Here is a 17,998-nt window from a genome sequence, read left to right as displayed (position 1 = left end):
GGTACAAATTCACCAGGTAATTTCTGAAGAGCGAACTAGCTGCCCCGAGTAACGCATCAGATTCTCGTAGATAGCAAGTTAATGTGATACTCGCAGGATTTGTTTTACATCACCCAAGGTTAGGCTTATTCAGACGATAACTTATTACATCAGTAACTAAAACTTGTCAAAATGAATAACGTAGTCATGACCTCTCAAACGATATTTTGGTTTGAAAAACAAGTCGCAATACCAGTGCTATTGGTCTTTAGGTGGAAATGTAGGACAAAAGTTGAAAGTTGCCATTTATTCGGAAAATTAGTACATATAGACAGCCGGAGAGGTCTTCTAGTGAACGTCTTAGGTGTGTTGTTTATTGAATTCTAAAAATGTCGGTAGTGTGAAGAGATTTGAGGTTTTTCATTGAGCATTTCGTCCTGTAAGTGAATCCGAGCTATGCTGATGTGCCACTGCATAGCTAGCTCCTCTTTATTGGGAGCCATTCAGCAGTAGTCATCTTGCAGAACTCCAGTAGGGAGCTTTGAACCTTGCGGCTAGTATTTTCAACGCCCTCATAACCGAAAGGTCACGGATTCGAAACTCTACTACTACTGTCTACTGTACGTTCATGAGCTTCATACTGTTGATAATTTCCGATAAGGATCAAATAGCTGTACAGTGCTTTTCGGCTTTTCAGTTCAGGACATGCTAGATCTCCGGTAATGGATTCCAGGCTGTCAGTGGGAACAGCATTCGAATTAAAAACTCCTGTACTTGACTTTGTAGTGAGAATCATCGACAGTGTCACGGCTACTGACTGGAATTGAACCATGTTGCATTCAAATTTGAATAGCTCGATTGTTTCCATTTGGGGAGTCCACTGATAATAGAAGGCTGGAATTTAACGGCGGAGTTCCAAAACCCATGCATTTGAGAGTGAAAATAGAAGAGAGGCGAGTTATCCGACTTCGCGTGGAGACTGGGTGGAAGATACAGGTGAGATGAATGTTTGCGGAATACTGAAATAGCAGAATTGGATTCGAGTGGAATGGGCTTTGTTGATCCAACTGCGTGTAGTGATCTCTCCGATTTCGGAGCTCAGACAATAATTCTTCCTAGTCTCCAGCTTTTCAGTACGCTTTTTCAGTCAACCAGGAACTTAAAAAAACTCATTATTGGTTCTCGAAATTATTCAGTCACAGCCTTCGCATTCCACGGTTCCATACTGCCACCCGTGAAGGTCATATCACGGAAACAATTAGTTACCAATAGATATTTGTAATGTACTACTCATAAGGTTGCTGAAAATCCATCGACAGCCGACGACCGGTTTCGCCCTTCTTGGGGCTCATCAGGTAGGCGCAGTCCCCTGGTTTCCGTCAACCTTATGTTCTACTTGAAACCAAATTGCACGAAATTAGCGAATATACACTCATCTGCAAACTAATTTGGTTCTTTCGAGAGACTCATCTGGAACCCAGCTGAATCTCTCGTTTATGATGAGTCTCTCGGAAGAACTAAATTAGTTTGCAGATGAGTGCATATTCGCTAGCTACCAATAGTTTTGAATCTCCGTGGAGTAAGTCGAAACTAAAATGGAGTGAGCAACACATCATGAATAATCAGCATCATCATCATTGTCAGCTGTAATAACCACGTACGGGTCGTACAGTGGTTGTAGTTGCCACAGTTTCGTTCACCGATGATTTGGGGAGGTGAGGTAGGTAGCTGCGCATTGGAGGCGGGAGCTGATAAATTAGTGCGTAAATTCAGCACTGTAGGCGAATGCCACGGAAACGCAAGACCACATCGAAGATGACGGAGCTGATAAACAAAATGAAATACATGACATTACCCCGTGCATATGATTGCAGTCAAACCTGATCAGGTAACCATGGTGCCCGCAAACTGAAGTGCTGATCACCTGAACAATGCCAAAAACCAGTGCTTTTATCGTCACGTTCAGCAGTTGCGTGGTCTGATGGTCGAGACGCAACGGTTATAGGAGTTCAGAAGTTTTACAGCTAGAAAAATACAGCATTTTTCTGCGTCCAGAAAGTCCTCCAAAATTTTGACTGTCTCGTTTTTAGCATGCTTCTGAAAGGGAATGTGTTCACAAGTAAACCATTCACGCTGAACATTTCTTAAAGAGATGACGGGAAACTAGGCTGAAGTCCGACATTGTAAATTTTCATGAAGAAATCTAGTCATGCGTTTTCCGAAAATTCTTCAGCATCCCACGACCGCTTCCCCCTTTCTTGGGGCCCGTCAGGTCGACACAGCCACTGAAGTTCCCATCAGCCTTATGTTCTGGTTGAGCCAAAATAGCGCAGAATTCAACACATAATTTCATTTGAACACCAGTGTGGTTCTCAAGGGAGATTCATCTGAATCCCAGCCGAATCTCCGGTTCGAGATATTCTTGAACCGAGTGTGTTGTACTAAGAACCTTTCAGTTAGTACAATATTCGAGCTATCGTAGTACACTTGACTGAAGAATAACACAAACCAAAGATTCAGCTCGGATTTATATGAATCTATCGTGGAAACTAAACCGGTATTCAACTGAGTGTATTTGTCCAGTCCCGTAAACCTGTACAATTTTGGACAGACGATTCCGTAGTTTGCTCCCCCAAGATGCGTTCCTTCTTATAAACGTTCATTTGGACCACACCCAAAGTTATGAACTGCACTGAATGCGTTTGTTAGCTGGTCACATGATAATTTTCTCCGCCACAACGCTTTGAAATGTTAGGACAGTTTTGATCCCCACAAGTACACTTAGATGGACCCCATGACATTTAGTATTCAAAGCTTTGTTCTTTAAGACTGGGATTGCTATCTGCCTTTCTTAGTCTCATGACTTGTATTCTTCCTCACCGGTTCCCCTGCTTGTTCCTCCTCCCTCCAGGAACCCTGACGAAGGGGCATTACATTATTGTCAGCAAGCCTGTGCTCACAGTGAATTCCTAGGCAATGTCTAGGTTGGCCTTATGGTAAACAAGCACTTTGATATCTGCATCAACTACACCCAACAAATCTCAGAGAATTTTCCACTTCTTACGAATTAAGAATCAAGACTAATCTCGTACGAGAAAAATTGCTTTCCAAACTTGTACTTTGCGGTAACTTTATTACCCCTTTTTCCTTGATAAATGTTTTCTGGGTGATAAACTGAACTGAGCCGAGCACATTTTTTTCATGGGGTCTGCGCATTTGGCTTTGCATAGAGTTGGTATCTCCAGGAGTTTCATATTTTTTAGCCACAAGAACAAATAACAAAACTGATACCCCAAATTTCGATGGTGACACAGTAGGACACTAAAACCAATGGAGTGATGTCGTGACCACCGTGACAAACAAAGAGCCACGTAAATCGCTTTTGATTATTTTAAGGCAGCTGCGCTGAAAAGCCTTCAATATTGAGACACAATTAGGATGAAAACAGATATCTGAGTTTGCCTCAAAGGATTTGAGTGATACGATTGTAAATACTCAAAACTTCCAAAAAATCGAGAGAAGTTAAAAGAGATTCCAAGTTGGTTGGTGTTATATGTGCTGATCGCCAATCTGAGATATCTGCTGTTGACGCACTCCAGTGCCTAGTACCGGAGAAGAAAAGACTCACGGAAGGGAACACAACGGCTATGTTCGGAACAAGCGAGTGTGAGAGCGTGAGTGCGTTCGAGTGCGAGAAGTACAACAGTCTCAAGCTATTTTTGGTAAGGTGAGGAGGTTTGCTACTAGCCGGGAGGTCGCGGGTTCGAGACTCTTCGGAGTTTCGTGAGATGCGCACTGCTGATGATTCCCAATAAGGATGAAACAGCTGTACAGTGCTTCTCGGCTTTTCAGCATAGATTAGCTTCACTTACAGGACGAAATCCCATAAAAATCCCGAATCTCCTCACTCTACCAACAATATGTATGTAGCTCAGTGGAAGAATAAACTTCACCCGATGAGTGAAACTTCTATCTGAGAAGTCGTTGCTCGAGCAGCCAGTCAACTCATGTGACCGCGTGATGTGGATCCCATGAGTGAAAGATGAGCGGCGCTATATCCTGTCTAAGTGCGAGTTAATCACACTGCTGATCAGCCACTCGTGGTCGAACGGTTAAGTGTTCAAACTACTAGCCGGGAGGTCGCGGGTTCGAGACTCTTCGGAGTTTCGTGAGATGCGCACTGCTGATGATTCCCAATAAGGATGAAACAGCTGTACAGTGCTTCTTGGCTTTTCAGCATAGATTGGCTTCACGTACAGAACGAAATCCCACAAAAATCTCAAGCTATTTATTGGAAGGTCACTGTCTGAACTTAGTCCAATGCTGACGCACACGTTCTGGCTTTGGTACAAGGCTGTGTCCTGTTGCATGTTGCGGGAAGTTGTCTGATCTTGATCAACGCTGACTCACGCTGTTTGGGTTTGATAAAAGGCTGTGACACGCTGCATGTTGAGGGGGTGTTGTCTTTCTGATCAACATCTAGCGGAGCTGGGAGTCTCGGTAGATTTCGAGCATTCAGTGGTTGCTTTCAGGGAGCTGACTTTCTTGATATCTGGTTTATAGAAGAACCCTTCCAAACTATAATCAGAAGGTGATGCGTCAGGCAGACCGGATAAGATCATGAGGTTGAACAGGTTCCCCGTGGCACAGATGTTAGATTCTGGATCATTCTGTGGGGTAGTTGACGAGGACTACTGCATTTGTTGGGGTAAACTTTTTACCGTCTTCATACCAACTTCAAAGTACATTAAAATCTCTCTGTGAAGTAGGCTTCATGAAAAAGGACTATTCCGTTGGCTTCTGAAGACCTGCTGCAGTGGTAGATATTCCTGAATAGGAGACAAGCAGATGAAATGGTACTCTTGATCACTTTTTTGAAATCATCTCTCGAAAAACTTTGACTGAAAAATTGCTCTCTAATAAGATATTAGCGTGAATAAATATACTCATAGGGTTACTGAAAACTCGTTTATAGTATGATTCGATATCTGGAATGTCACGTTAAGAGAAGCTTAACTTCATATTTTTACAGCATACGCATTTAAAAACACAATAATCAAGAGATCCAGCTAAAATTCAGCTGTCTGCGTTCAGGAACAAATGAGTGCACTTTTGTTCAGTCGCTTAATGTGGGCCCTTCAGGCAAAAACCTGTACAGCGATGGTTCTCTCTAGAAAGACTCCACGAACAAGTGTTCTGCAATAGTTGGTCTATTCTGGAACACCGCTCCGATAAACGCCATAGTATAGGATGCAGACCACTTGTAGAGAACATTTTTATCTACAATTCTTATTTTTATGTTTTATTTTTCTGAAAAGAGATGGTCTCTCATCCGGCAAGAGATACCTGAACAACCGCTGCGTATTAAAGTTTCCTCAACGACGATTGTCACCTTGCCCGGTTGTTTGGGACAAAAATGGGTAAAATTTGAGCGTCGCTTCAAATCTTAGTTTTTTCTAAAAAATAAATCCATCATTCTGGTTAAAACTTCATGAGATTTGACGGTGAAAATCCATCCAAGATTGCGAAAGGCTGTGGTGACAATGTTTAAACGGGCCTTCGGTGAAGGGCTAAAGCAAGGCTCGCACAACAGGATAAGGTGTCGTTTTTAATCTTGGTCGAACGGAGATCTCAGCCTTCTGCGTTTACCAGCTTTTAAAAGAAGTAGTCGGCAAAAAACTGTGTTTAATGACCGCAGCCTGAAAGCAAAGCGTGTAGAAAACGCCTTTTTTGGAAAAGATATTAAAGATACACAGCGTTACGATTCAGTAAAACCTACACTACTAGCTACAGACAAGTGCGCGCTCGCACTGTGGAGTTCAATTTGTTGGTTCAACAGCCTTTGCGGGACATAGCAGATGTTTAATCGCCCTCCTTGCGCACTTCAACCAAAATAAAGGTATTTAAGAATGCTTAATGATCAATAACTTCTAGAACAGATGTATGACGAATAAGTATTTACGTTCACATCACTCTCCTTTGAATATTCCTTTCATTGTCATGGCGCAATCATCCTAATTGGTCCACACCAAACACTGGCCTCGAGTTCCGCCCTCTATCAGAGCTCATCAGGATTGCATGCATTTGGCTTAGTCTAGTATTTCCTTTCTTCAATGGAAACTCGTCTGAATAATTTGTCAGTCCAGTTCAAGCGAGAATGAAGCAACTGCAAACCCAACAGTCTCCGTAATCACCTACAGCGAATCTATTATAATTTAGTTTTATCAGCCTTATAAGTAGTATTCTATTGAAGTTATTCATGGTTCTTATGACTAGAAGTTTTTAAGTTGAGGGTATTAAACACCAGCCAATTTAAATTCTGAACATGTGGCTTTAATGTCATGTGGGTGATGTACACCAAAACTTCTTGACCTGCTGATAACATGGTGGCAAACACACCTCCATTCATCTTCTGTAGAAGTTGGGTCTCTGAATCGGTGTTCAAGCTCACTCACATCATCTCACCCCATGGTCGATACACAAATATTTTAAAGTTTGCAAACTGTTGTTCCCTTGAGTTTGACTGCATTAAGTCTGACTTGGCAGAAGGGTTTGAAAGAGATTCTGCATGGTTCAGGTTTTGTTGGTGTGGTCAACCTTCCAGAATGATGTCCTTGTGGACTCTCTGCACCTAGCTAAAGATTTTGGAGGAAACAGCGATTGTCAGTTTCTTTTCAGATGGTCTGATTGAACGCTTGGGTTCTTAGGTACCCTAGAACGCTTTTAATAGACCAGATCCTTCCATTTTGGGCTTAGTGGGCATCCGCAGCCTCTGAGTTTTGTTTTTGCCAACTTCAGGTTATACTCGAACCCAAATTATGCGAGATTTGCCAAATACATTTATTTGCACTTCAATTTGGCTTAAACGCAGATTTAACTTAATCCCGGCTTAATCTCCGATGTATGAATGTGTTGCATCAGACTGCCCCATGTTCCAGTTAGTAAGATATTACGATACACTGCATAGACGTAACACACTACTCATAAGGTTGCTTCAGAATATGATACGATATCCCGAATATCATACTAAATGAAACATAACGAGGACGGATTTTGCAGCGTACTCAGTTGATAATTCAGGGGCTTAGCTTAATCTGCATAAAAAACCTAATTGGCTTTCAGATGAATGCACTTCACGGTTGGATTTTCACGTTTGGCCGGATGTTTACCCCTTCGCATTATGTGAACTTTCTCCTTACTTAGTTGAGTCTATTTGTGCAACCCTTAGTGTTGACAGGCTCACTTACAGCATTCCATGATATTGTCTAATAGAGCCCGGTGAGTGTCGACGAAGAGGCGACATAAATGTATCAAAGCCTATGTGGCTGGTATTTTCTGCCCTTTGCTTTCGTAGCTGATATAAGGATTAAAATGTAATACCAGTGCTTGAAAAATTTGAAAACAACCTTTTAATTTTGATCCTGTGTGGTAGCATTAACTTGCGTGGTGCGTTGGCGATGTCGAATGTTTGAACGAATGAACTTCCGGTTTTGCGGGGACTTTACCAATACCATTTTGGTCATAACCGAATTGAACGTTTTTGTCTTCGAGTTACCTGAAGATTACCGTCACAATAACTACCTAAGAAAGTGCGTGAAAATAGTTCTAAGTTGTTTGCTTCGTGAAATAAATACTTATTCAGTATCCTCAAAATAACGCTGAATGGAAAATTCAAAGTGAACTGAATAATTCTTGGGCCGAATGGCCACTATGTACTGATTTCGCTGTGAAAGTGTCAGTTTGATATTAGTTTAAAAATTTAGTGCAGGTCTAAAGCGATTTACCTTCCTTCTTTTTCAGCAGCCCAGGTGTTTCAAGATGTGTAGCTGCACGTGCCGGATTGTGTTGTTCTGCGTCAACATCGCAGTTGGGGTGAGTTTAAAGGCCTAGCACTGATCTCAGTCCATGTGAGACACATCTGATGGTTGTAGGTAACGAAGTCCAGTCCGAATCCATTCTAGTTTGACAATTAATAGCTATTTGGCGTTCTTCGTGTGTGATACCGAATTACAGTAGGATGCGAGTCGTCTTCAGCATTTTGACAACCACTGTCTCAGGAACGCTGCTGATGTCGGATGGCGTCTACGAAATTGTAACGAGATAATTAGAAAGCAGGTATTTCGTTGCCCCACACGTGGTTCAGTCACGGAAGACGTTCAGCAACATCCACTGCGACGATATGTCAGCCATATAGATTGTTGAAATTTTGAGCAGATTAGTGGAGCTTTAATGGAACTTTCATCTGGAGGATTTCCAGTGAAACAGCTATCCACTGCAGCTGGTCAGTATAAATTAGGTTGATGGATGGGACCTAAGATCCGAATTCGCTCACATTACCATTAATTTATGTGTAGCTCAGATGAAGAATAAAGTTCACCGGATAGGAGTACAACTGCTGAGAATTTGTCACCGAGGAGACAGTCAACACATGTGACTAACTGATTTGGATCCCACAACTGAAGAATGAGTGGCACTATGTCCTGACCAAGTGTGGGCTAATAACACTGGTGGTCAGACACTCACGGCCAAACAATTAAGTGTTCAAAATACTAGCCGAGCGATCGCCGATCCGAATCATTCTACTGGAGTTTCGTGAGATGCACCCTGTTGACAATCATCAGCAGGGCAGTTAGGCACCATTCTCAACACTGACGTCGATACCTCTGGTAATTAAAATGACAAAGACAGTATGTAATCTCATCGCTGGGGCTTCATACTTTATGCTCATAATGTGAAGAAATTTTGTGCCATCTGTTGAATTTTTCTCTCATTTACACACACACACACACGAATGACCGAACACTGGCATTAATCAGCAGTGAATTGCAGAAACCCGTCAGTCACTGTCTGGCCAACATTGTTTCTATCCCTTATTTATATTAGTTGCATGCTATACTTCCGCAAGTAACGACAGCAGACGAAATTTGAACAAGGATGCTTTTGGTTGGCTTTTTCGTTAGTGGCGCTTCAAAGGCGTCACGTGAATTCGGATATTGATATTATGAACGTATAACACATCAACTGGGAGTTTCGTGAGGAATGTGCTGTGTGCTGACCTCATGGCGAGCACCAAACAAAAATACTTCGTCAGGAGGTAGATGGCATCTAGCTTGTCATGATTGACTTGTAGCCCAATAATCATATTATGCATGGTTAAGACCAAAACGTAGACCTCAACAGAATGGAAACGGCTGCCCAGTCATGCATAAAACAGTTTTCAAAAACGATGGAGTACTCTGAAACAGGGTGATTAGACCGATACCATGATAACAGTCATGCCAGCCATCCTAATCTTCCACATGGACAAGACTACTTCAAAGTCCTTTCCATGTCCATGTTTCGCCTTCTCTTCACAAAAAGGCTTTCAAATAAATCATGTTCGTGCGCAGTGAGTCATCGGTGTTGAACACTGATGTCATGCTATCGATGATGATGACGACAATCAGAGTTCCCATTCATGACGCCGGGTCGTTTTACACGAACTTTGCACCACGCACCCAGCTTCTTGATCACGTGATGGAACATGTTGCGTGAGGCTGAGCGAATGTGAAATCGAAACAAACGATTGGGAATTGACTTGGTATGGTTGATCATTAGAATAAAGTATGATGGTACGCATGCAGTTAAACGAAGACACCCATCAAAGCCATAATTAGAGCGAAATAATTTGACAGGGTATGTGCTATGTAGCCAGTACCAAATGGATAAGCATATGAAGTACGTAAATTATATTCACTTTCAACATCACAATCATTATCAGCTGTAAGATCGGCGTACTTATCGTACAGTGGTAGTGACTGTCACAGTTCCGTTCACCGATGATTTGGGGAGATGGGGTTGGCAGCTGCACATTGGAGGCGGGAGCTGATAAACTGGGGTGTAAATTCAGGGTTGTCAGTGCACTTTTAAACTGGAAGATCGGGAAGGGAGCTGTGCATTGAAGGCAATATCTTGGATGCATGAACACCATTGAGGATGCGACTGCACCATCTCTGACAATGTCTCTGACCATTGATGTGGTCCGTCTCATGGCCTCCATCCGGGAAGACGGCAGTGAACAGCTCAGCTGAGTTTGCTACCAACGGCACTTATATTTGTTGCCAAGTCATTGTTTGACCCCCCCTGGTTCGTTTCCACCCTGCCTGTGGTTGTTCGAAAAACACCCTTCGGGGAAGTCCGTTGAATGCCATTTGGAGCACGTGGCCAAGCCAGCATGACCCATGCAGTGTGATCAGTTCGCTTATTTTGGGTGAGTTAGTTCTTCCGAATACCATTCGACGTAATTCAGAATTGCTGACCCGATGTTTGTAGTTTCCACACCGAAAGAGATCTAATTGGATTTCGTGAAGAGATGGTGACTGAAGTGTCTGCTGAGAACTTCTGAGTGCAGCTGGTGTTGTTCTCTTTCTAGGATGAGTTTGACGTTATCCCTCTCACGGTCGGTCGGAGACACTGAAAGCTATGTAGACCAACCGATGACCATAACTTTTGGTGTAGCAGTGTTTTAGGTGTGGGCATTTCCAGTGATTGTGGTGGACTATCCACATGTCTCGCTACGTCACTATGAGAATCTATTCCAATAAACGGACATGGTTGTATAGCAGTGAAGGACTAGTGTTCTCATCTGTTTTAACTCTCAATAGTGCGGATCTTCAGACGGAGCAAACACTTTTCAAGAACGGTACACCTAGAACGATTCATACTCGAATCGATGAAGAAGAATCGATGAAGAATCGAACAGACAGCTGAGCAAAATATGGCCGAGGGAATACGGGTCTACACCAAGCTCTGATTCAAAGTAGATTCTATTGCTGATTCACTTTCCAAAGGGCCGAAAATAGTACCGCAGTAACCTATGGTTTATCCACTAAATAGTGCCCGAGGTTTAGCTCCAGTCCAGTCCACTGGTTGCACTCACAAGGGAGGCTACAAATCTCTAACGCCACCTTTCATTCGCACTCCACAATGGCGTTGGGAGATCAACTGAGTGAGCCGTGTCACATCTATACGAAATGCACGTGCAACAACAGTGTGTCTTCCAACAAGTGTACCGGCGACTTTGGAAAACAGTGTTGCTATCCATTTTTTGAAATCCATAGTGGAGGTTATACGAATCTGACGGAATAAGCCAGACTTCCGTGCATGAATGAAACGTGTACGACCTTTGGACTTACGTTGACCTCGGACCATTCCAATGCCATGGCTTATCCAGACAGTGTCATAGTCTGTTCAAATCAATGCCTTCTGACCCATGCGCCGCACTTTCTCTAGTTTTAAACAGTTGTCCATGGATTGCTCGAAGCAAGAACATCTGTCTGTAAAATTGATTATATAGCTGTTTTCATCTGGGCCATTTTTACTATTCACAGCTCCCTTGGAAATCATTTTGGGCTTAACCTGATCTGCAACCTTAAATCATTTGTTTCTACAGGTAGTCGGATTTCTGATTATGCTATTTGGGGCCTTACTGACGTGGGGAAGGGCGGTCATGGAAGAACAAATTCGTGGATTTCTAAAGCAAGCGATTGTCATGCTGTATGGGCACAAAACAGCGATTGAAGCGACAGAGTTGGCACAGCACGCACTTCGAATTACTGGTGGGTTAACTGTTTCATTTACCATTTGCTCTAATGAACCTGTTAGAACTGGAACCACTCTTGACTGAGAGTTAAGGCAACCTTCGGATCAAAAGGTGCAATGGCTTGTAATATGCATTTTTGTTGTTTTATTGTTGCTTATGGTCAGTGAATAATTCTGCATAATTGAATTTTGTTTGGTGTAACTATAGACCGATTAAGACTCAGCCGTGTGCTATCGATCAACTTCAAGGTCATACATGAGTTGCAAACGATAGACACCCGGTCGAATCTCCCCTCAAAGAGCATAGTAACTTGCAAACTGGCCTTCACCTTCATAGACGTTCAACGGGGTATTCGGGAACCAACTACGATCGATCAGAATTCGGTGGCTGTCTGCCTGATGAGCTGCTCTAGGAACATAAAAACAGTAGTGTGATGTTGAAGTGTTTTCAAGAAAGTTGTAATTTGTCTCAATTCAAGATAAATGTCAGCTGGCGATTGGTCATTTCCGTCGCATGTCGTCTTGTGAATAGGAGATATCCTTCTCAATATGGGCTGCTGTAAGCAAATATTTGCCTTGAATGCATACCCATGAAATGGAGCCAGCTGGTGCAGTACAAAATTTTCGACAAAGAATACTATGGAAGTGACAACCAGAGTCAATAACACATTGTCGGGCTTTTACTAAGACGCTAATGAAAATTCATAAAGAATACAGAAACTTGAGGTGGCCTTATAGGAGACATTCAGTTGAAAAAGACCATTACAGATGACGGATTTTGTTGGATTCAGTTGAGTTTACCATCAAAACCGCACTCATAAGCGAAGCAAAGTAGGTGAAAAGTTCTGTCCAATTTGGGTTCAAGTAAAATGTAAGTTCGCCGTAAAATCAAGGGAAGGAGTCTACCTGATGAGTTTGAAACACAGCAGAACCAGTCATGGTTTATCAAATATTTTCAGTAAGCTTATGCATAATAATTCTTCACAAAATCATACTTTGATATGCTCAAGATCATGCCAACAGATAGCCTTTGTTCAACACACTCAATTGAAGAATGTCGGTGCTAAGAGATTCAGTGGAGATTCGTCTGAATTTTTTGCAAATGGGTGCATTTCGTGAATATAAAGTACATTTTTTGTTGGTAATTTGATATTTGGGTTTTGTAAAGAGTTCGTCCTGTAAGTGAAGCCAATCTATACTGAAAAGCTGAGAAATACTGTACAGCTGTTTTACCCTTATTGGGAATCATCAGCAATGCGCATCTCACGAAAATTCGGAGAGTCTAGAAACCCCGATTTCCTGGCCAGTAGTGTGAACACGATCTCCTGATCAGCAGTGTGACTAACCCATACCTAGACAGGACATAGCGCCGCTCGTCCTTCCACATTACTCAGTCACAGGTTAACCGACTCCTCAAGCAGCGACTTCTCACATGGAAGTTTCATTCATCGGGTAAAGTTTATTCTTACTGAGCTACTAATAGGTTGTTGTTAGTTTGAGGATGAAACAACCGTACGGTGCTTCTCGGCTTTCCAGCATAGATTGGCTTCACCTCCAGGACGGAATCTACATTTTATAGGTTTGCGGAACTTGGCACATTAAAATATTTCGGCGTTCGGTTTACCGATTCAGGAAACATTAAGCATTCTTTTCGGAGCACATTCAGTTATAAGCCAGAGTCTGGCTCAGGTTGAGTATTACCCTGTTGTTACGCCAATTTGCAAACGAGTGTCGATTACACCACGTTCTCTAAGGGGCTAACTAATCCTTTTTGGCTAACCGACTATAGGAGTTCATTTGGTACTTGACACCTCATTTTCTTGTTTATTTCTCACTTGTCGCTCAACATAGCACACTCTTTTTAATTTAGCACCGTTCGGTATGATCATCTTCTCGTTTGGCACTATCATCTTCCTCTTATGCGTGTTCGGGTGCATTGGAGCGAGCTGTAACAGTGCGCTGTGTCTGAAAATAGTGAGTCCATGACTTGTTGAGGTAAACACTATAGGGAATTTCAACAAAATTTTTGGTGGCCCAATATGTATAAGCAGATTTGTTCATCTGTCTAAGGCAGACAACATAGCGGATTTCCAAAAAATTCTGTTGCGACTGGGATTTCCAAATGTCCAATCGCATTTCCAAGGTTCAGAAGTTAGTAATGTTTTACTAGATCCCAAGAGTATGTTTATCTTGCACATTTAAAAAAAATTATTGATACATGCGCGGCAATGGACCTTATGACGTGCTGGATCTGACCGCTGCACACTCTAGTCCACAAATCCGATCGACTGATATGAAGGCTGTCGATGTACTTCACAAATGTATAGTGCAACATATCGAATGCCATACCAACGGATACATGAGACGGTCTCTTTCAAGCACAGTGGGTTGAAGAGAGCTATCATAAACGAGAAAGTCAGGTGCATTTTCTCTGGTCGTATTTCATTAGTTTTATACACTTTGGTGTTTAAATAGAACATAAAGCTTACAGGAACTCAGGGACAGCCTTCAGCTCATAAGCACCGAGAGAAGAGCAAATTTAGTCGTGGGCATTAGAAGGCTCTTAGACAATCCTGTGAGTAGGACAAAGTATTTCTGACCAATATTACTAACTCTGACAATGATACGCGAGAATTAAGTGTTATTATACCAAATAGAGTTTCCAAAACACGTTGCTATTGCGCTGAACTGCATCGTTTGTGATGTTTGAGCCCAGAATTCTCTGATTTACGGAACACACCAGCTCCCTATGAACAGTGATTGGCAGACAGAAAGATAGCAATGGAGAGCTAAATGAGATGTCCAAAGGCCGAAATTCGCAGGTCCGTTTGTAGCTGATAATGACAGGATTGCGTGAATTTGAATAACACATAAACAAAGAAATAGCCTGACAGTGTTATGCAATTCAACGCCATCGTTTGCAATACATGACGCGGTCACCAAATAACAATTAATTGCGCTTAATCACTTTGCCCAAAAGTCACTCACAATGCTGACCGAAGAATTTAAGCTCACATCAACCATGGAAAGCTCAACACGACTGTCAGGCATGTTCGAACGCAGGATAGTGGCCTGTAGCGAGTAGCTGCTGGGGCCTCAAGAAATGAATGCTTAATGAATGAATGCACGTACCGGCACTGGAAACACTGAGCTGATAAACGTGCAGGACAACCCATGGCGGAGGGTTTGAACCTCTTGTGACCTTAACGAGGAACCAAAAATGGATCGGCCTTCTTGGGCTTCGGAGTCAAGTAGCCTTTATGATAGGTGCTTCAAGGATTTGTGGATGTGAATTCTCGCTCGAACACTTCCCCTTGTCTCAATGCATTTATTCTGGTACGTCTATAGAAGGTTGTGGGAACACTGTGCTTGAGTTTCGCTCCTAATGGACCCGAGTCAAAGTGAATTCCATCGGCCGACATTCGTGAGTCAGCATACATTGAGATTTGGGGCTCAGTGTGAGTGCCCATCGATATATCTCGAAATCCCTCCTAAGTCTGGGATTTTCTCGCACAGTCTTAAACGGAAGTACGTGGCAGAAACCACCACCCATGTGAATAGTCTGGGCATCGTTTGAACTAGTCTCCACTGGGCAATGAATGTCTAGGATGCTTGTTGAAAGCACCTCCTATGTTCGAATATCCTGCCGATGCTAATAAACATCGTTGGTATCAACGTCGTCAGTTGTACCGTCGTAACAATGATTTCTTGTAAATTATAGCCCAACATACATAAGTAATTGTTAATAGCGTCGCTCACCAGTAAAAATACAGTGCCTTATCTGCACCAAGTAGTCATTCGATGGCAACAGTGCATTTGTACGGGCGTTTTGGCAGTAAGCTGTCATTTATTAGGTAATGTCTGAATATATTTTTCCAGTATGTCCATTGGCCTTTGATCAGGCGTCAAATGATTTGGCTACCATTATTGGCAATGGGCATGCAAATGTTTTTCATCAAATGAGGGGACATCCCCAACATACACTAAAAAGTATTCCTCAAATGTTGACCATATGATTGTGAACTAGGTACCAAGGCCGGTATGCAGATCAACTGCCATCCGAACAGCAGTCGATATCACCCATGGAACCATTTGTTATGAGATGCGTTTCCCTTGAACATATCGAATCAAATGTGTACCCGTGTGCTGAGCAAACTATGTACAAAAACTGGTTCACGAAACAGTGTGATATCCGTTCATTCACTAAACTTGTGACCTTGTGTTGACTTTCAGTATCTTGGATTTCTGATCTTCTTCACCGTTCTCGAGATTGTTGCGCTAGCTTTCTACTACAGTCGACGGAGTACAGTAAGTGTTCAATATCCCGTTGTTCATGGGTTCAGTGTCCACGACCTTATTATCGAATGTTCACACCCACACCAGTATGTATCATACAAGCGATATGAGTAGAGCATTTGTTTGTGATACGGTGATTCCCATTTAATATCGAATAAATATGGCCAGTGCGCAAACTCACGGGTGTTGTTTAAGGGTGAGTAACTAGATTTAGCTTGATAGTGAAACGAATATTGTCAGTTAACTGTATTATATGTCAAAAATATGATACTTCAGGAGTTACCTGCCCCTCATCTGAGGTCCTAAAATGGAACGACCGTTCTGTTTGCATGAAAATCTGTGCCATAACTGTTGTAATTCTGGGCGTTTTGGGATGTGATAGATCTGAGGTTATCAAATGGGTAGAAGCATCGTGACGCTACCTAGATCTGTTGCTCCAAATCGACACTTGGTTGAGCTGACTTCGTTGATTTGAGAACTTGAGGGAGGGGGTTATCGTTCAGCTGTAATACACTTTTGGTGTTCGGGCGTCATGCTATCTGAAGGAAGTACCGGGTCCGAAATACTGCCGGTTTGCACAAGCTAAGACAGAGTCAATCAGGATGGTGGCACTGAGTCAGGGACATATGGAAGCAAAGAAATATAGGGTTGCATTAACGCCTCTTGCTAAATTATCTTCAGAATCTATCAGGTACTGATTAAGAACGGGAGGGCAGTTATCCCACCAAAGTGTGACTGAACTATCTTCGCTTATCAGATCCTCAAACTCAACTCAATCTCTAGCAGGATAGGTTGGAACAGAATAACAAATTTCCCCGTATTTGTGAGACAGTGAACTGTGTTGAATGAGTTGCAACGCAGAGGCATCAATCATTTCTCGAAGCTCCTAAACCCATAGCCAGCTTCAACGGACTAGGAATCTCTGATCCGCACACACACACACACAAACGTGTATCTTCTAAATTAGAAAGACTCCTAAAGACTGCACCAATATTGGGTTAAGTCATTGGGGAAGGTTGAGTTGACACCAAACGAGTATAGGCTGTATATGTACACTTAGACAGGACTATTGCCCATTGGAAGAAACCATGCAAACTAAATCAAAGGAGTTGATAGATAGCTCATCTCACAGGAACTTCGCTCAATATTCGTCCGTGCCGACTTCTTGATAACTGCTGACTTCCGAAGGTTGGCCGGACATCGTGAGGAAATACTTTTTGTTGGTCATGTTTTTATCAGTCTATAAGATCAGTTCGACCACTCTTCAATTGTTTGATTTGTTGCGTTTTTTGGTCCACAAACTATCAGTTTCCATGGGAGAACCACATCATTTCATTCTTCAGCCGTTGTAAGCGTTTTATATGAGGCAAGTTTGCAGTTTAAAATTCACTCTGAACAAAAGTATTTTGGGGTATGGTCGTGGACCTGTAAACTGAATTAATTTTCTCAGCTAAGGAGAGAATTTAACTAGTTGCTATTTTCGCTAACTCAAAAACTCACATCTGGTTTTTACCAACCTGAATGAAAGCTTTTTGTCACTCCTGAAATTTCACTAAATCTTTTTGGGTCCTCTATTCACCTGACACCGTGAGAATATTCCACAGTTTTTATGGTTTGGCGTAGCATAAGTCAGTCGAACGTGACATAGTTGTGGTCCGGAGAGCAATGCTGAAACACTGTGGTAAACTTCCGGTGAAGTGTTACGTCTGTTCACCACTCCCTTTCCTCTATTCACCTGACACCGTGAGAATATTTCACAGTTTTTATGATTTGGCGTAGCATAAGTCAGTCGCACGTGACATGGTTGTGGTCCGGAGAGCAATGCTGAAACCCACTGTGGTAAACTTCGGGTGAAGTGATACGTCTGTTCACCACTCCCTTATGTCGAATCATATTCCCGAATGATTGAATGAAATATGTCAACTGTTTTCCGGAGTTCTATGAGTAGTTTATTGCCAAGGGAAACTCAAATCCAATTGGATTTTCGAGACGTCTGGTTAGACTGTAAATGTGTTTTGTAGAACCATGTGTAGCCCTGAACACCGGTTGATATAGATGTCCGTTGTCAGACAACACACGGGTTTGCTGCTGACTCTACAGCTGTGTTTCTCACCTTGTTCGCCGTCATCTTGCATGCAGGCCA

The 17,998-nt window shown here is 42.5% G+C and overlaps 1 protein-coding gene across 1 annotated transcript in view; it reads left to right on the top strand.

The window, feature by feature from the left end:
* T265_09476 (hypothetical protein) overlaps nt 1-17,998 on the top strand; it is a gene marked incomplete at both ends in the record, with an annotated part of 30,021 nt that overhangs the window by 1,727 nt on the left and 10,296 nt on the right. Inside the window, 4 exons of the mRNA XM_009175556.1 lie at nt 7,780-7,851; nt 11,411-11,576; nt 13,430-13,533; nt 15,793-15,867. Coding sequence (XP_009173820.1) covers nt 7,798-7,851; nt 11,411-11,576; nt 13,430-13,533; nt 15,793-15,867 — 399 coding nt within the window. The remainder of the gene's footprint in view (nt 1-7,779; nt 7,852-11,410; nt 11,577-13,429; nt 13,534-15,792; nt 15,868-17,998) is intronic.

This window comes from Opisthorchis viverrini, assembly GCF_000715545.1.
Source record: "Opisthorchis viverrini unplaced genomic scaffold opera_v5_287, whole genome shotgun sequence".
Lineage (NCBI taxonomy): Eukaryota > Metazoa > Platyhelminthes > Trematoda > Opisthorchiida > Opisthorchiidae > Opisthorchis > Opisthorchis viverrini.
The sequence above is the reverse complement of the archived record's forward strand: the minus strand, read 5'-3'. Positions and strand labels throughout refer to the sequence as shown.